This window comes from Nannospalax galili, unplaced genomic scaffold, assembly GCF_000622305.1.
Source record: "Nannospalax galili isolate Female #2095 unplaced genomic scaffold, S.galili_v1.0 scaffold291, whole genome shotgun sequence".
Lineage (NCBI taxonomy): Eukaryota > Metazoa > Chordata > Mammalia > Rodentia > Spalacidae > Nannospalax > Nannospalax galili.
In genome coordinates, this window is record NW_008330588.1 from 2,816,932 (window position 1) to 2,836,421 (window position 19,490).

Genomic DNA, 19,490 nt, shown 5'->3' on the forward strand with positions numbered 1-19,490 from the left:
GAGGCCTCCCCCTCCTGAACCTTCGACTCCCACCCAAGCCTCCAGCCCACCTCGTTCCAGGCTCCTGTCCACAGCTTCCTTTCTGGCATCAGCTCATTTCCACCCTACCTCTGGGGACCTTTGCCCTAGAAGACGTTTCCCAGGGCGGGGTCTGCTGGGGGCAATTAATCAGAGGAGGAGGAAGCTAGGCAGGGGCAAAGTCAGGAATCTAAAGGGCTAGCAGAGCCCCTGGTACTTGGTCTCCCAGAGGGCTGGAGGGAGACTGCTCAGGAGTGGGGCTGAATCTCCCCTCCCACTCTTTCAGACCCTGATTCAGGGCTACAAGGGTGGGGTTGAAGGGACAGACAGTACAAGGCTGGGCTGAGGCTACAGCCAGCACTGCCTATGGAAAAGGCCTGGTAGCTCTTCCTCCAAGGCTGTGGCCCCCTCCCACACTTTAAAGGTATACCTCCTCCCACTCAGCTCTCCAGGCCTCTTCTCCTGGGTTCCATGGATTGCATGTCTTTCTCCCACCCCAGATTCTTTTTTACAGCTCCCACAGGGCCCTCCCTGACCCCACCGCAGCAGCTTAGCCTGGACCCGCCCATACCTTCCCACCCCGTTTCTCAGCCACCCAGCTACCTGCCTTCATCATTTCTCCTTCCTTCCGGAGCCACCCTTCAGGTTCCAGTTGTCTTGGCCTTCCACTAATCCAGATACCCCCTCCCTTCCTGTCCCCAAAGGTCCTAGGGGCACATTCTTACCAGTCTCCCTCAAGACCCTCTCCCCGAGATTTTTCCATTCCCATACCCTAGGGTCCCCTCCCCGGATCCTAGCTTTTCTCCAACAGCGGCTGATACCATTAGCTGACCGGCTGTGGGCAGCAGTTACCCAGGCAACAGCAAGGCTGCCTAGGTAGGCAAGTCTGCAGCAGATAAGGAGGTGGAGAGGAGGATGGGTCAGCCCTGGTGACGGTCACTGTCTAGACTCTCCCTGTACCCAAGGCCAGTGTTGGAGGCCTGAGGTGGTTGAGGTTTTGCCAGAAAGGGAAGGAATGCCTGCTTAGATTCTGTGCTGGAACTGGTGCCACCTGGCAGAAAGCTTCCTTTTCACAAACAGCTTCCCTGGGACGAATGGGGTCCTTCATTCTCTCCACTGAGCCCTATTGCAATTCCCAGGGGGTCCAGGTTGCCAAAGGGCGGTTCCTCAGTCTTCCATTCGTTCCTCCCAGAAGAGGGTTATTCCTTGGGTGACAGATTCTGGTATCCCTGCTGTACCCCGTCTCCAGGGGTAGGAGGGAGAACTCAGCTACTTCTAAATGATGGCGCGCTGTGGATGGGGTGTGAGATGAGGGTACCTGGAGAGCTGGACACAGGCTTGGTTATCAGTAGCACCTCCCTCCCCAGCAACTTGAACTCTGCTTGAGGGGCTGTGTGTGTGCGAGTGTGAATGTTGCAGAATTGGGGGTGTGGGAAGTGGAAAAAGGACAGCGCGGCAGATTCTGCTTCGTCATGATGCCGGCTAATGCTCCCCTTGTTTGAAATGGATCAGCTGCAGCAGCAGCAGCAGCAACAGCAACAGCAGCAGCCGCAGCCGTGGTGGCCGAGCAGCACACCCAAACACACACACCCTGGGACCGGCCACTATCAGTTGGTGGTGGGGAGGAGCCCGCCCGCCCAGCGACCGCCCGCCGTCCTGCTCGCCAACCAGACAGGACTCCCCAGCACCGGGGACCCAAGCGGATGGCTTGCGGAGCAGCAGGGTGCGGGTGAAGGGGGTGGGGGCTCAGAAGGGAGATCAGACCGCTGAGCCGCGACCAGCACCCCTCCTTCGCCAGCTCCCACCCCACCCACCCCAAGCCAGCTTTCTTCCTGTTATTTGTGCTTCGCAAAAGCACGGCTGGGTTCCTGGAAGAGACGCCTCTTACCTAGACTCCAGAGAAAACGCGGCAACCCGTGGACCCGGGCCTATGCCTCTTGCCTCTTTGGGGCTTCCCAGCGCCTGAGCCCCACTGTCTGGGAAGAGGTAGGTGGCAGGATCTCCTGCCTCTCCTTCCGTGGGGACTTTGGGTTGTATCCCTGGCCGGGAGCGAGGTTTTGGATGTAGCAGGAATACTGGGAGAGGGTCAGCTCCGGCTCCTTGATCAGTGGGAGAACAAGCCTATGGAGCTCGGCTGGGTTTGACCTGATCAAACCTTATAATTTGGAGAGGATAATCTGGGATATTTCCGTGCAAGGAGTCCATGCTGACACCTCGCACCCACTTCCCTGGCTTCTCCATCCTACCCACCTAGCTTTCTCTGGCCAAAACCTCGAGAGGTAGGGTCATGGGGGTTCCCTGCAGGCAGAGAGCTGTTCCTGCTTTGCTGAATAATGCAAGAAACCCTTTCCAGCCTTCCCCCCCCCACACTAGGCCAGGTGCTCTCCAGGGTGGGAAGAGGTCACTGAGGCACACTTGCTGTTGGTTTAGAGCCTGCTCTGGAGCCCCTCCTCACAGAGGTCAGCCAGGTTGAGGTGGGGACCCAATGAAGAAAAATGAAGCCCAGCAGCAGGGTGTGACCACAGGCCAGGCTTGGCTCTGCTACTGCTGGCAGCTGATGTACTGGGAGAGGCTGGGTGCTGAACAGACAGAGATTCTTGGGCTTCTAGGGCTCCTCCTTTCCCGCTCCAGTCACACAAAGCTTGCTTTGCTGGGTAGGCACACCTGTGTGTCTCTCCCAGGAGACCAGTTACCAGGTTGTACCTGCCTAAGAGAAGGAAGAGGCAATACAGCTGAGGGAGTGGGGGACATGGAAAAAAACCCAGGGGGTAGGTCAAGTGAGGGCACTTTGAGTACTGCTGTCCATGCGCTCAGCCTAGGAATAGGTGTCATCAGGCTGTGTCTGGGGCTGTGTACATAGAGAACAGATACCAAGGGGAGGATTAGTGGGTGCATGTGAGTAGGTGTTCTCAGTGTGATACCATGTGTCATTGTGGGAGGCCTGGCAGGGAGAGTGGGGGCATGCTCTGGCAAGGAGGGCTGAGGAGTCCCCGTGTGTACCCATGTGCATGAGGTCTATTTGCAGCCGTGTGTCAGGTGGAGCTGTTCAGCCTGTGTGCTGTGCTCCTTTGTCTCAGTACTGCTGGCCTCTCTGTGGTTGGACCAACATCTGTCCACTGGTGGGCAATGTCCACAGAGTTCTTTTTTAAGAGCTCATGTGTGAGGAGAGTGGAGTTGGTACTTCTGAGTTCTGAAAGCTGGATTTAGAGTGTGAGAGTTTTCCCCATCCCCCAGTTCTGCCAATCTAACTGTACTGCAGGGCAGGACTCTTGGTAGAGGCCAGAGCATGAACATGGGATCAAGCAAGCCTGACCAGTTGAGGGACCTAGAAAGAGAGAACCTACCTCTTCAGAGGGAAGTATAGAGAGGGGACCTGCCAATTCAGTCAAGAGAGAAACCTAAGAAAAATCCGAAAATGTATGCATATTTGTGGGGTCAGTGGGAGAAAGGGGCACTGAGACTCAGGGTTGTCGTCATTGAAAATGGGTGGGAAGGCCCTGGAATAGGTGGACTCTGCATCCACACCCTGTGACTTCCTGGTTTAGTTCAGAGTGACAGGTGTCATATAATGTTGGAGTACCCTAGTACCCTAGACTATTTGAATAGATAGAAAAAGTTACAGAATATTGTATGAGAGAAGAGGAAGTAACAGGGTTTTTGCTGGTCTGAGAAAAGGCCAGGGTTGAGCTTGGCATAAGTAAGGCCTTTGGTGAGCCATTGGCCTGAGCAGGCCAAAGCCCTCCTGTCCTGTGTCCCACCCCACCCTAAGCACACACAGCCACTATAGTATGCCTGGTTCCTGCCCTGCTGGTGTGTTCCACCATTCTTCTCCCACCCTAGGATGCTGTTTTAGGAAATGGTGACCTAGCTGGATCCTGTCTTTATTTCTGGTATTGAGTTGTTGCCACAGCAACTGTGGAGGTGGGGCTGGGAGGGGGAGGAGGAGTGAAAGGCAAAGAGAGAGAGGGAAGGAGAAAAAAATGAAGGAAAAGGGAAGTCAGGAAGAAAAGAAACAGAAGGTTGGTGGCACTGAATGAGAGACAGAAGGCAGAGCTTGCCCCAGCCTGACCTAGTACATGTGGCCAGCTCACCTGGTTCCCTAACTCCTTTACTATCTGTGCCAACACCAGCCTGGTTTGATGATGCCTGGATGACCCAGAGCCAGATAGGATATCCTCATCCCACCCCTCCCCCCCAAGTCCCAGCTCCTGATCCACAGGTGAGGTGGAGAGCTGAGAGGCCAAGAGGCCCAAGTTCGGATTAAAGTGCAACCTTAGGGGAGAACAAACTTTTTTTTGGCCTAAATCTAGCCTGTGTGGAATTCCAGCTTGGATTCCCTTAGTTGGTCTTGTAAGAGTTAACCTTGACCTATCGGCCTTTTTCATACTCATCTCTAAGTGAGCAAAATGACAATTAGTGTGAAGTCTAGCAAGGCTACATGAACATCCCCAGCACAGGTACTGACACAGAGCAGTAGTGGTTGACTTAAGATGGGAGCAAAGGCTGGACCAGAGAACCCACCAGAGGCTGTGGGTGGATCTGCCTGCTGGGCCTTCAGTTCCACAAGTCCAGGGGCCATGGTTTAGATTCTCCCCTGCTTAGAACAAAAGCTTTGGGAAGGGTGGGTGCAAGCGTGGAGGTCCTTGTGGGGAGTCTTATCACCCACATCCCTGGGAGCTGCAAGGCTCTGGTTGCTGTGGAGATGAGAGGGTGGGTGGTGTGAGGTGGGGCTGGGCTGGTGGCTCAGATAAGGCAGGGACACCCAGCCGAGGGCGGGTGGGGCTGAGATGGAAGGATGAGAGAGACCTGCTGGCTGCTGACCTGAACCAGGGGAGGTTGAAGGGTGCCTGGACTTACTTCCTCCTCTGTGCGGTACCTCCCCCTCTTCCCTTCCTCCCTCCCTTCCTGCTGCAGCCTGCCCTTTTGGTCTGTGCCCAGAGAGATTGCTGGGACTTCAGGAGTATATGAAGGTTGAGCAGGGTGTACACGTGGATAGGAGAGGGATTAGGCCTGGAGGAAGCAGAGTGAGAATTAGCTTTGGGGGAGGGGATTCCATCTCAACGTGGGTGGGGGAGGCAGGTGCCTGTACAGTGATTTGACAGAAGCTGAGAAATATCACACACACACACACACACACACACACACACACACACACACACCTCCTTCCCTCCCACTCTCTCCCATCTCTCTTCTCTCTTCTTCTACTCCAAAACGTTTTCCCTGCTAGCCTTCTGACAGTCTAAAATTTTCCCAGTAGGAATCTTATTCCTAGACTAGGGATGCTGCTATGTTGACAGAGCGCTTTTCTAGCATGCATGTAGCCTAGGTTTGATTCCCAGCACCACATAAAACCAGGCATGGTAGGGTCAGCTGTAATCCTAGCACTCCTGAGGTGGAAAAGTTCAAGGTCATCCAAGATCAGGTTACTTTTATATAGTTGGAGAACAGCCTGGGCCACAGGGACCTTGCCTTAAAAACAAAACAAAACAACTTCAACTTAAATGCAAATATCCCCAGAGAAGTCAGACTGCCATTAGCCCCTCCCAGGAAGTTTCTGACCAGTAAAACCTGACACACAGGGATGCAGACCCTGAAGGAGGCAGGGGAGAAGCCCCATAATGTGGGGCATCTCAGGTGGAGGGCCAGCTGTGGATCTGAAGGGTCTGGAAGAGGGGAAAAAACCGAGGGTCTCAGTGACTCAAGTCACAGTTTTGCATGTAGTGTTACTCTGGTCAGTGGACTTAAGTTCCAAATAGCCCTATGTTCTTGACTTGCCAAAGTTTCAACTTCTTCCTCTACAAACCTGAGATAATAGTTCACAGGACTACGATGTCAGGGTGAAATGAAAGAATGTGAAGTGCCAAACACCGAGCCAGCCATGACGCAGACAGTCCGTAAACACCAACTATTAATATAACTCTGTCCATCAGTGTTTGGAATCACGTTCCTGAGTGGCTGTGCTGGGGAGCTGGTGTTTGTACATGTGAAACTGTGGGTCTTGTGCCATGTCCCCTGGGACCCCTTGGTTTCCAGTTCTCAGCACTCTGATGGGCAGCCACTTCACAATACACCCAACACCTGGTATTCAGGTCGGGTCACCACAATACTATTCTTCCTGCCAGCATGTGCTCAGCTGTGTGCTTCCCACAGTGACCCTCCTCAGCTCCCCTGCCCTCTCTCCCAGGCTATCTGGTAGATCTGCATATGAGCCTTCTTACTTTCTCTGGGAAAACAGGAGCCTCCTGACTGCTCCCTCTTAATGTCCCAGTGCTCTTGTTACCCAGCTTCCTGCCCTTTCCTCTCCTTTCTGAGCATGTGCCTTCTCCAGGGCCTGTCCTCTGCTTGGGCACAAATGGCCCTTTTCTATTTGCTGGCACGCTACTCCTCCAAGTGTCCCTCCCTGTTGCAGCTCAAGCCCAGGGCTTTCCTGCTTTAAAACCACTCTCCAAGAGCCCTCCTTTTCATTGCATAAATGCCACTCCTCCAGTGCATATGGCCTGTCCAGGTCCTGGCCCTCTAACCTCCCCTATCATGGAGCTTTGACATCCAGCCTGGAGGAATGCCACTTCTCTGGGTGCCTCTCCTCACCTCCCCAGTGTTGTCCTCCAGCTTAGCATTCCTCCACTTTGATCATTTCTGTTCTTGGCCCCATGCCCAAGTCTGGACCTTCCCCATACCCTCAGTGAACGCTGTCGCAGCTTCCTGGCTGGGCGCCCTGTGGTCCACCTCTGCCCAGTACAGCTCTCAGGCTGTGGCCTGATTCATTTGCCCCAAGCACTGCAGAGATCATGTCATTTTGTTGCTCACAAGAAGTTTTCAAGCCTTCTGTGATCCATGTTACCCACAGAATATAATCTAACTCTAGAGCTCAGTCCCTGAGTTCTAAAATACAGTGATATTTGCTGTTCTCCAGACTGACCCAGTATGTTCCCACGTCCCCACTTTTGCTCATGCCTTTGTCTGTCAAGAATCCCCTTTTTTTAAGCTGGATATGGTGGCCCATTCTTGTAATCCCAGTATTTGGGCAGCTGAAGCAGGAGGGTCATAGCATTAGAGGCCAGCGTAGGCTAGTGAGGTCCAGGCCAGCCTTGCTGGACTACAGATCAAAATCCTGTCTCAAAACAAAAACAAACAAACAAAAAACAAGCCACCTCTTTTCAGTTTTAAAAATATTATATTATTTTTATTTTTATGTGTATGAATGTATTGCCTATATGTATATAAGTGTACCAGTATCATGCAATGCCCATGAAGATCGGGAGAAGGTGTATTCCCCTAGAACTTGAGTTACTGACAGTTGTTAGCTGCCATGTGGGTGCTGGGAATCAAACCTGGGTCCTCTACAACAGCGGCCAGTACCCTTATCCCCTGAGACATCTTTCCAGCCTCTCAATTTTGTGTGTGTGTGGTTTTTTAACTTTTGTGTATGAGTGTTTGCTTGCATGTTTGTATGTGCATGGTGTGCATGCCTAGTGCCTGTGGAGACCAGAAGAGAGCATCAGACACACTGGAACTGGAGTTACAGATGGTTGTGAGCTGCCATGCGGGTCCTGGGAACCAAACTTGGGTCCTCTCCAAGAAGAACAAATGCTTTTAACCTCTGAGCCATCTCTCCAGCCCCCTTTTCAGTTTTTGTATGACATCAAAGTAGGCATCCTTCAAGGCCTCTGCCAAGTTCCTCCTCCTCTCAGAAACCTTTCCATTCTTCCTGCTGATCTCTCTCTCTCTCTCTCTCTCTCTCTCTTTCAACTTGGGGCCACAGCTGCTTCCTTATCTAGGGTGTGTACTGCTCCACTTTGCATAGGAGTTATCTGTGGGAGTGTCTTCTTTCTGGAGGGGCCTCATCTGTCCTTTCACTCACCTTTCTCTTCTCTGTAAGGTTCAGCATAGAGCGTTGTACTGTATTGTATTCACTGAAGAGTAGGTGTGTAGAAGTGTTTGTGTGGGTGCACAATACCAGACTGGGTGGGTGGTGGACGGATGGATGGATGGATGTATAAGCACTCACCTCTAAGACTAAGCCATAGGTATAGCTCTTGTGATAATGGCTATTAGCAAAGTAAAACTCAGAGCTTAGTGGGAGGGAGATCACAGCTCTTAAATGTATACTAGAATGCATTTTGTTCATCAGACACCTAGTGAAAAGCCTTTCAAAGTGAGTATCAAGAAGCCATGAGAAGTGTGAAGCTCTAGAATGGAATTCTGTTACCATAAGAACCAGAACCCTCATGTGCACCTCATGGCCAGGCTCTGGTCTTGGAGATGCCCTGGTCTTAGAATTCTAAACAGACTTAATAAACCTGGTAGTGCCAGGCCTGGTGGCACAAGCCTTTAAACCCAGTGCTCAGGAGGCAGAAGCAGGCAGATCTCTGTGAGACTGAGCCCAGCCCAGTCTATATAGCAAGGCCAGCTGGGGCTACAGGGAAGGCCCTGTCTCAAAAGACCAAAAAAAAAAAAAAAAAAAAAAAAAAAAAATCCATGAAAGAACAAAGAGAAAGAAACCCAGCAGAATCTTGTCTCTCCTCATGATGCACCTGGCACAGCCCTGGGTGGCACCCTGCCCTGTGCCATGCCATACTAAAGTCAGTGAATTTCATCTACTTGACCCTGGGCATGTTCTTAACCTCCCCAAGCCTGGGTTTCTTCATCTGTAAAATGGTCTACCCTGCAGCATTGCTGTGAAGATGAATCAGAATAATCTTTTTATCCTGTTTATTCATGTTAGCATATGGTGGTGCGGTCCTTGAAAGGCTGCTACTTGAAGCTGAGGCAGGAAGGCCACAAGCTAAAGGCTTGCCTGGACTACAGAGTGAGTTCAAAACCAGCCTGGGTAACTTAGCAAGACCCTGTCTTAAAATACAATATGAAAAAAAGAAGACAGGGACATAGCTCAGTGGGGGTGCATTTGCCTAGAGTGCACTAAGTTCAAGCCCCAGCATCATACACATGAATACAAGAAGTATCTAGCATAGAACATGAACACATTCAAGCAATAGAAGGTCTGGTTTGTGGTTGTCCTCCAGAAGTCAGCAACTGATTAATTCCAGGGACAAAGGCATCCTCTGCCAGGCAGCATAGCATCCAGCACTTAAATACCTGCTTCTGCTTCTCTGTGAATTCAGAAAAGGGTTATCAGGGGCACTAGAGCAAGGTAGCAGGGGGCTTTCAGATGGATCTAGGAGGATGAATGGCATGAGGGAGGCAGAGGTAGAGTGTGGACAGATTGGGGACAAGACTGGGAAGTGAGGGTAAGGGTTGCTAGTACAGGTAGGTTGGGGGACAGGTGAGCAGCAAAATGGCTGATACAAAGTGAAGGTGAGAAAGATCGGGAGAGCCAGGCATGGAAGTGCAGGCCTTTAATCCCAACACATGGGGGCCTGAGCCTAAGGTGGAAGGATTGAGAGTTTGAGGCCAGCTTGAGCTAGACAATGAAATCCTGTGTTGAAAGAGAAACAGACAGAGGAAGAGAGGGAGGAAGGGGGGACGAAAGGAAGAAAAGATAGGGAATACCAGTGACCTGTCTTTCATGACTGTTGTCAGAAACAGCCATAGAGAAGTCCCCTAAGTCCATCGGTCCCTGGGAAAATACACATATTATTGATAGCTAGCCCTCTACATAGAATATATCATGTTTTACACACTTCACACATCCTGCTCAAAGCAATCTTATGACGAGGAACTATTACCATCCCTCATTTAAAAAATGATCCCCGCACTTGGAAGGCAGAGGCAGATCTCTATGAGTTTGAGGCCAGCTTGGTCTACATAGTGAGTTCCAGGCCAGCTGGGGCTATAGGGAGACCCTGTTTCAAAAAGACAAAAAAATTTTTTTTACTTATTTTATGTGTATGAATATTTTGCATGTGTGAATGTAAATGTACCATGTGTGTGCAATGCCTGCAGAGGCCAGAAGAGGACATTAGATCCCTTGGAACTGTAGTTACCCATGGATTTTAGCCACCATGTGGGTGCTGGGAACCAAACCTGAGTCCCCTGAAGGAGCAACCAGTGCTCTTAACCACTGAACCAGCTCTAGCCCCTATCATCCCCATGAAAAAGATTATTATTATTATTATCATTGTCTTTTTTTGAGACAGGGTCTCCCTGTAAGCCCCAGCTGGCCTGCTTTGAGCAGGACATGTGAAGTAAGTATGTAAAACATGGTATATTCTATTCTCTGCCTCCCGAGTGCTGGGATTAAAGTTGTGCACCACCACACCCAGCCCATTTTTATTATTTTTAAAATTATGTGTATGTGTGTGTCTGAGTGCAGGTGCCTGTGCAGTCCAGAGGTGTTGGATTCCCTTGGAGCGGGACTTACAGGCAGTTGTGAGCTGTCCCATGTGGGTGCTGGAAATTGACCAGAGACCTCTGCAAAAGCAGTATCTGCTCTTAACCACTGAGCCATCTCTTCAGCCCTTGGTTTTGTTTTTTGTTTTTTTGTTTTGTTTTGTTTTGTCTTTTTGAGACAGGGTCTCCTTGTAGCCCCAGCTGTCCTGGAACTCACTATGTAGACCAGGCTGGCCTTGAACTCACAAAGATCCACCTGCCTCTGCCTCCCAAGTGCTGGGATTAAAGGCCTGCGCCACCACGACAGGTAGGTTTTGTTTTTTGAGACAGGGTCTCACTATGTAGCCCTGGCTTGCCTGGAACTCACAGCAATCCTTCTGCCTCAGCCTCCCAAGTGCTAGGATGACAGCATCACACCTGGCCTACCCTCCATTTTCTGGATAAGAAACATGCAGAGAGGGATGCCATTGCCTCACCAGAGCTGGCGTAGGGAGGAGGGGAAAGGATTGCTGAGGGGGTAACCAGGAAGAAGACATGGACTGTGGTCATAACCTATTGCACAGGCCTATGTCCCTAGGAATGGTGAGAGAGCTGTTGAACACGGGCACTCATGGAATCATGCCCCTTGAGAGAGTGCTCTGGGTATACACTGTGGGAGCAGGGATGTGGCCCAGGCCTCTGGGGTGCTTGACACTGTGCCTACCAGGAACACTGCCTGCCTGTAGGGAACAGAGAAACGTGACAGCAGCTCCAGACCATGCCCATGGCTTCATGCCAGGTGGGTTTTCTTCGACGGCATCTCCCTCCCTGCACTTTATTCTCATGACTAACTCAGTCTTCCATTATTAACCTTCCTGGGGAAGGTGTCTGGAGTAGATGGCAGGGGAAGGGGCACAGAGGCCGGGATGGGAGGGGCCAGTACACAGACTGGAGAGGGCCCTGGGCAGGGCAGGGGTGACAGGCCTGGGAATCTAACGGCCCGCCCGCCCAGGGATACAGACTGACCCCTGCCGTCATTTCCTCTGCGGCCAGAGAACAATGGCTCGAAAACAAGTGCAGTCGCCCCCCCCAGCCGCCTCCTGGCCAGATACTGCCACACTTCTGCAGGGCTGAGCCGCGTGCTGCCGGGACCCCGCCACCTAATGCCCTCTCGGCCTCTATCTCCTTCCAGAGCCTCGCGGCGGTCAGCAGCCTGGGGAGACCCGAGGGATGAGAACGCCACAGAGCAGTGCGACGCCTTCGCTGCAGGAGCCGGGCCGAGCCTGACGCCGGTTCTGTCCACGCGCACCGGCCTCCGACGGAGCGGCCGGCCCGCGGCTGCCGCATGGAGCGGCTGCAGAAGGTGAGCTGCTGAGCCCGGGCTCGGCGTGCCGGCAGAGTGGGGGCCACTGCCCTCCAGGGCCGGCTCGGGAGTCGCCGGGCGCCACCTGGTGGTGCAACATGCCGGGTTGCCCCCACCCCAACCCGAGGCCTAGGGCAAGCCCCGCGCTCATGCCCTCGCACCCACGCACATGCCCACTCCGCCGCCTTCTCGCTCTCCCCAGCAACCTCTTACCTCCCCCGGGAGCGTCAGCTCCTCCCGAGACTCCAGTATGCCCGGCTCTCCCTCCAGCATCGTGGTGAGTACCCCTGTGGGCCACCTGAACCTCAGCCTGGAGGAGGGAGGGACGGAATCCACTTCACCCTGAGTGTCCCCCCGCCACACACTCCATAGAGGTCCTGTGAGTCCTTGGCAGGCAGAGACCCAGGAGATCCCGGGTAGGTTCCCCACTGCCCTGCCAAGGGCTGGTCTAGTTTCGAAGTGCCTCAGAGGCAAAGAAAACATTTTTTTAAATGACTATCTAGAGCCAAGAGCGCACCTGTAATCCCACCATTTGGGAGGTGGAAGCAAGAGGATCAGGAAGTTCAAGCTAGCCTCAGCTACACAGAGGGTTTGAGGCTAGCCTGGAATACATGAGACGCTGTCTCAAAAATTAAATATTCTAAATCTTTAAACTTAGCATAATGGAGTTATTAACTCCATGAGAGTTGACATCTAAAATGGCTGTTTTCTGGATAGCCAAGTCTAACCAGTGAGGCAAGTGTCCTATGTGATGCTTTGGGGGAAATCTGTTCCATTTGGACCATTTCCCCTCAGGCCAAGATGGACAACCAGGTGTTGGGCTACAAGGACCTGGCTGCCATCCCCAAGGACAAGGCCATCCTGGACATTGAACGGCCTGACCTCATGATCTATGAGCCCCACTTTACCTATTCCCTTCTGGAACACGTGGAGCTGCCCAGAAGCCGGGAGGTGAGGAGAAGGGTGTCCTCTGGGCAGGCTTGGGTGGGGGTTGAGTGATGAGTGGGATCTCCCAGCACAATCTTTCCTGTAGGCAGAAAGAGAGGGAGCTATGCACAGGAATCAGCCCTGTGTCTGGGCAGAGTTAGCAGCAGGCTCAAGGCCAGGGTGTGACCCAGAAGCAGCCAGAGCTGCCACAGCTGAATGGCAAGCTGCAGTTGGAAAGTGGCTCATAGCAAAAGGGTGGAAGAGGGTCCAAAGAGCAAGTTCCATCAAGGGAGCATCAGAAAGCCTAGTTGAGGGTCTGGAGTGACACTGTGGCCTCAGTTTCCTCTCCAGTCACATAGAGGTGATAGCTGTGCCCATGTATATCAGGAGGTAATTGGGGCAATGCACGGATAGGTACTATGTCACCTTTACTCAAGCAAGGAAGGGGTCATGAACTTGTGAGATAGCTCAGCAGGTAACAGCACTTGTGTGCAAGACTGATGACCTGAGTTCTATCCCCAGAACCCATGGTGGAAGGAGAGAAGGGACTCCTGAAAGCTTGTCCTCTCCATATACGTTCTGTGGCACATATACACAAAATAATAATAATAAAAATAATAAAATTTGAATTAAAAAAGAAAGAAGCCATGCCAAGGTGAGCTGGACTGTCAGACTGGGAAATGAAGCACCCAGGAGCCTTGACTCCATGGTGCTGTTTGTTGGTCTGGTCCCACCGTTTCTTGTCCGGCTCTAGAGTCAGGGCTGTAGCTAGTTCCCAGCTGCCCTCAGAGCATGAGAAACACTGCTCCTAGATCTGTGCTATGTATGAAAACACTCAGGACTGGGAGAATACTGGGAGAGGAAGGATGAAGGCAAGGCCAGAGACTGGCATGGACCCAAGAGGAAAGAGACTTGGCTAGGAAAATAGGTGGAGTGGGGTGGGTGGGGGGTGAAGGTAGATCCTCTGGGATTCTAGGGTTGTAATTCTAACCAGCCTCCACTCTATTCACAGCGTTCACTGTCCCCCAAATCCACATCCCCGCCTCCATCCCCAGAGGTAAGTCTGCCCCAGCCCTGCTCTGCTGGGGCCCCCAGCTTCCTTCCCCCAACATGTCCAGCCTGAGTTGGGCAAAGCTCAGGAGATGATGGAATCAGCAGATCCTGACCAGTCACTGGCCAACTCTGCCTATCAGTCTGCCTGACCCAGGGCCTCGGTTAACTCTTTCCCACTGGCTAGGCACCCTGAGCAGGTGGATGGAATCCTTGGACATGCTTCCTCTGTCAGGACATTACCCTGGGCTTGGGATGTGTGCTGCTGACATGGGAGGACATAAAGGGTGTCCTGAGGTGAAGCGATGTACTTGGGAGTGGGAAGTGGTATGGTGAGGGGAACCTAGGAGCAGCATACTTCTCTACAGGTGTGGGCTGAGAGCCGGACCCCTGGAATCATCTCTCAGACTTCAACACCAAGAACCACGGGGACCCCCCGGACCAGCTTGCCCCATTTCCACCACCCTGGTAGGTTTCATAGTCAACCCTGGCTGAGTCCTTTCCCTGGGACTTCATTTCTCTTCAGGACCCTCATATTCCTTTCTCTTAGTCCCTGTTCTTTGGTTTAGAGACCTAGCTGGATCCTATAATGTCAGGGTATCAGGCAGAACTCCTAGCAATGGTGGTGGGCTTGCTATGTCTTCCCTCTCACCCAACCAGAGATGTGCAGAAAGTCCCATGCCCCAAGGCACAGTGCCAGGACCTCCAGTTCTCTTGCTCACGTCCTGTTCTGTTTGTCCCTTTCCATTTGTCTCCATTCTCTTCCTGGACTTACCATCCACTGCCATCAACACATCTGTTCTTATTCCCTCTCTCAGAGACCACCCGCCCAGATTCCAACATCTACAAGAAGCCACCCATCTACAAGCAAAGGGGTAAGGGCTCCCCTGACTTCCTGGGTACACCTTCTACCACTTGCTAGGGGGTGGGGGCTGGGCCACGTCCTGACAGCAGAGAAAGGATATGAGATTAACCTTGTGAGGCCTGTTCACTTACCCTGTGCTGTTTGCTGTGGGTTACCGTTACATCTGGGGTCTCACGGATGTGAAGGGAGAGGAGTCCATGGGTGAGCCAGGTTGACTGGCTGCATGGTTAGCCTGGGGAGAGCTATGTGTATGCTGACCCTGGCTCTATCTGCAGAGTCCTTGGGAGGCAGCCCTCAGAGCAAGCACCTCATCGAGGACCTCATCATAGAGTCGTCCAAGTTCCCTGCAGCACAGCCCCCTGACCCCAACCAGCCAGCCAAGATCGAGACTGACTACTGGCCGTGTCCCCCGTCGCTGGCCGTTGTGGGTAGGAAAAAATGAGACGAGGAGAGAGGGGAGGCTAGGATCCTTGCTCACTACTTCCTCTTGATCCTTTGAAGCTCTATGAACCAAATTCCAGCCTACCCTACACCCACCCTAAGGCTCCTCCTAGGCTTTTCAAACTTTCCTTTGCCCATAAACTCATTGCTTACCTATCCCCTGCGCCCACCCACCCTTGTGTGCTGCCGAGCAGGGCCCGCTTGTTAATTATTCTTTCTCTTCCTGTTCATTATTCAATTACTTAACAAGCATTTCTCAAACTTCTGCAGTATGCCAGGCCCTGTGATAGGAGATTTGGGAAAGAGAAATAAATGAGAGGTTTTGGTCCCCACAGCATTTAAAAGATGTGTGTTTCTTGTCTAGCTTGTTAATTCTTACTATTATTATATATTGTTATATATTACTATTAATATTTTGGTGGTGGGGATCAAACCCAGGGCCTTGTGTCCCTTTTGAATCATACTCTGTCACTAAGCTGCATCTTCAGCCCCCTTACTTTATTTTTACTTATTTTTATTTTTTAAGGTTTTATTTTATTTTTAATTATGTTTATGTGTGTGTATCTGTATTTGGATTTGTGTACAAGAGTTCAAGTACCCAGCCAGGTGTGGTGGCACACACCTTTAATCCCAGTACTCAAGAGGCAGAGGCAGGAGGATCTCTGCGAGTTCAAGGTCAGCCTGGTTTACATAGCTAGCACCAGGCCAGCTGAGGCTATAGGGAGACTCTGTCTCAAAAAGAAAAATAAAATAAAAAAACAGTTCAAATACCCTCAGAGACCAGAAGAGGGCATTAGATCTCTTGGAGCTGGAGTTACAGATGCTTGTGACCTACCCAAGTGGGTGTGGGGAACTGATCCTCTGCAAGAGTAGCACCTCTGAGCCATTTCACACATACACCTTTATTTTTTAAAAAGAATTTGGGGCCGGAGAGATGGCTCAGCAGTTAAGAGCACCTACATGAGCAGTTTGATTCCCAGCACCTACATGATGGCTAACAACCATCTGTAACTCCAGTTCCCAAGTGATCTGACCTCATGGGCATTGCATGACATGGATACACATATACACCTGCAGGTAATACATTCATACACATAAAACAAAGCATATAATAAATAAAGTATTTTTAAAAAAGAAATTGTAGCACTAGATGTGGTAGTGCACAGCTTTAGTCCCAGCTACTTGGAAGCCGAGGTACAAGGGGCACTTGAGACCAAGAGTTCAAGGCCATGCTAGGTGACATTGCAAGGCACTGTCTCAATAATTTTTTATTTTTACTTTTTTTTGGTTTATTTATTTTTATTTTATGCATATGAGTATTTTGCCTACATGTATACAAGTGCACCTGTGTGTCCAGTGCCCACAGAAACCAGAAGAGGGTGTCAGATCCCCTGGAACTGGAGTTACCGAGGATTGTTAGCTGCCATGTGGGTGCTGGGAACTGAACCTGGGTCCTCTGCCAGAGCAGCCAGTGCTCCTAACCACTACACCACCTGTCCAGTCCCACACTAATTTTTAAAAATATTTATTTTATTTATTTAATTTTTGGTCTTTTTGAGACAGGGTCTCCCTGTAGCCCCAGCTGTCCTGGAACTCACTATGTAGACCAGGCTGGCCTTGAACTCACAGACATCTGCCTGCCTCTGCCTCCCAAGTGCTGGGACTAAAGGCATGTGCCACCACACCTGGCTTATTTTTATTCTACATGTATGAGTGTATTATCTGCATGTAGGTAGGTACACCCATATTGTGCAATGCCTGAGGAGTTCAGAAGAGGGCATCTGCTCCCTAGGAACTGGAGTTGAAGATGGTTGTTAGTTGCCATGTTTGTGCTGGGAATCGAACCTGGGTCTTCTGTAAGAGCAGTCAGTGCTCTTAACCACTGAGCCATCGCTCCAGCCCCACAATATCCTTTTTTTTTTTTTTTGTGGGGGGGTGGTCTTTTTTGAGACAGGTTCTCCCTGTAGCCCCAGATGGCCTGGAATTAAAGGTGTGCGCCACCACACCCAGCAATACTTTTTTAAATTAAACAAAAATCAAAAAGGATTTGTATAGTGTTCTCTTCAAAGTCTAGCCCTGTGCCACGTGCTGGAGAAGCCGAGGGCTGAGTAGCTACACTGGTTCTTGTGCTGTATCTCCTAGAGACAGAATGGAGGAAGCGGAAGGCATCTCGCAAGGGAGCAGAAGAAGAGGAGGAGGAGGAAGATGACGACTCCGAAGAGGAGATTAGGGCGATCAGAGAGCGGCAGAAAGAGGAACTCAGTAAGGTAGCATCTTGCTCCCCTGCCCATGTCATCTGGGGGAGAAGTGTTCTGGCCCCATAGCTAGTCTAAAAGGCTCATACCACAGAAGCAATTGTGCTAGAACAGGTGAGACATGCCTTTCCTTCCCCAGGATTTTAGGGACACGTGGCCCTTAGGCTGCTTTTGGAAGGATGTCACCAGATATTGGGGCTCAAAGCACAGGAAAGGGTGGACCCACCAGCACTGAGTTTCAGCAGGCAGAGTAGTTCGTAAGAAGAAAAAAGCATGAGCCAGTGAGTGGTACAGTGGAGGAGAGAGAACTGGGAGCCATGGAAAGGCCGTTGCTGGTGACATGGCTTGTGTTCTTGGCATGGTGGCTTGAGACAGAAAAGGCCACTATGATAGAGTTCCACTGAGTTTCTATGACAAATTTAAAGTAGTTGAGTATCAGATAAGATCAAAGAGCTCCATGGGCAGACTAGCCACCTGGGAAAACTGTTACCAGTCCTCCTGGAATGTATCCAACTCTATACTTTCTCTTTTTTTTTTAACATTTTATTTATTATTTTTATCTTAAGTGTATGCATGTATTGCCTGCATGTATGTGAGTGCACCTGTGTTGTGCAATGCTGTGGAGGTCAGAATAAGGCTTTGGATTCCCCTGGAACGGGAGTTAAGGATGGTTCATAGCCACCATGTGGGTGCTGGGAATTGAACCCAGGTCCTCTGCAAAAGCAGTTAGTGCTTTTAACTGCTGAGCCATCTCTCCAGCCCCTTATTTATTATTTTTATCTTAAGTGTATGAGTGTATTGCCTGCATGTGTGTAAGTGCACTTGTGTCATGCATCAACTCTGTACTTTTCAGAGATGGGAAACAGGTGGCTCAGGCTTGGTCCCATCCTCCTCCCTCCCCAACAGGTTACTTCAAACTTGGGAAAGATGATCTTGAAAGAAGAGATGGAAAAGTCATTGCCCATCCGGAGGAAAACCCGCTCCCTGCCTGACCGAACACCCTTCCATACCTGTGAGTCTCTTGGAGAGGGCTTGGGATCAGCTGGTGAGACCAGCACTGGGGGCAAGGGGAATGCAGTGTGTCTATTGAATCATTAGCTTTAAACCATGTGGCCCTGGTGCAAAGACCGCATGTGGGCTCCCCTGGGGCAAGAATACAAATTAGCAGCAGGCAGTAGATGGGAAGAGAAAACAGCAGTACAAACAGGGTCAGCAACTCTAGTTTTATTTAAGTGACACTTACTGAGGGTCTGTTACTTTGAGAGGACAATGACAGGATCTAGAAGGCTCACTTAAGTCATTGAGGGAAGGACCAAGTAAATGGGGAAAAAAGTCCTTACAGATGTTAGGAATTGTGCAAGAGAAAGGCAAGGCGGGAACTAGAAACACTGGCAGTCAGAGAACGAACGGCCGGAAGTGAGATCATGGAGCACAAGCACAAGCACCATGCATTGAGGCACAGAAATGGGTGAAGAGGGCTTTGAGTGCTGGACCTCTGGGCACCCTCAATCTAGCCTGGACTCCTTGAGAGCATGGTGACTGGACAGAGAGGGAACGGAACTGACTGCCCAAAAGCAAGCTCTGAGACTTCTTAAAACCTGACCTTAGAGGCCATGCCACGTCACTTTGCTGCATTTTGTTGGTCAAAGCAGGACACCAAAGCTATTGTGGTGACACAAGTCTGTGGTCCCAGCACTGAGTCAGAAATGTCGGTCACCTGAAGCCTAGACTCAAGGTGGGGATAGACACTGCCCCATGATTCAAGGAACTACAAGGTCTCATTGCAAAAAAGCAAACAGGATGGAGTGAACAGAGATGCGAGTCATCTTTGGAAGCAATCTGCTCCACTTCTGAGTAGCTGAATGTATTAGTCTGCTTTCTGTCACTGTGGGGAAATACTTGGCCAGATCTGGTGGAGGAAGCCTGTAATGTCAACAGCTGCAGAGGCCGAGGCAAGAGGACTGAAAACTTAAGGACTACCATGGCTACAAATTGAGTTCAAGGCCAGCCTGGACAATTAAGTGAGACTCTGTCTCAAAATAAAAACATATAAAAGGACTGGGTATATAGCACAGTGGTGGACTGCTTGCCTAGCATGCAAGCACCCAACTTTATGGAGAAAAGAGACTTAGCTCCTAGTACTAGGGGTTCTAGGGTTTGTACCTGGTAGTGACTTTCTTTCCCAAATACCAAGATGATATTTTGCTTCTCTTCTCAGAAAGATAAGAAAGATACCAGGATTTAACCATGGGGCTCCAGCTCCACTTTTTTGACCACATCATTCATATATATATATATATAT

At 50.8% G+C, this 19,490-nt stretch overlaps 1 protein-coding gene across 4 annotated transcripts in view; it reads left to right on the forward strand.

Annotated features, from left to right (window-relative positions):
* Dmtn (dematin actin binding protein) overlaps window positions 1-19,490 on the forward strand; it is a 35,789-nt gene that overhangs the window by 8,336 nt on the left and 7,963 nt on the right. Inside the window, exons 1-10 of one of the 4 annotated variants that reach the window (XM_008850282.3) lie at window positions 1,291-2,004; window positions 11,480-11,650; window positions 11,853-11,927; window positions 12,446-12,601; window positions 13,590-13,634; window positions 13,996-14,095; window positions 14,446-14,502; window positions 14,768-14,920; window positions 17,076-17,200; window positions 18,095-18,200. In XM_008850282.3, coding sequence (XP_008848504.1) covers window positions 11,633-11,650; window positions 11,853-11,927; window positions 12,446-12,601; window positions 13,590-13,634; window positions 13,996-14,095; window positions 14,446-14,502; window positions 14,768-14,920; window positions 17,076-17,200; window positions 18,095-18,200 — 835 coding nt within the window. In that variant the 5' untranslated portion in view covers window positions 1,291-2,004; window positions 11,480-11,632. Of the gene's footprint in view, window positions 1-1,290; window positions 2,005-11,479; window positions 11,651-11,852; window positions 11,928-12,445; window positions 12,602-13,589; window positions 13,635-13,995; window positions 14,096-14,445; window positions 14,503-14,767; window positions 14,921-17,075; window positions 17,201-18,094; window positions 18,201-19,490 lie in introns of those variants that run through there. The other 3 variants (XM_008850289.3, XM_017802604.2, XM_008850293.3) reach the window with 3 other exon arrangements.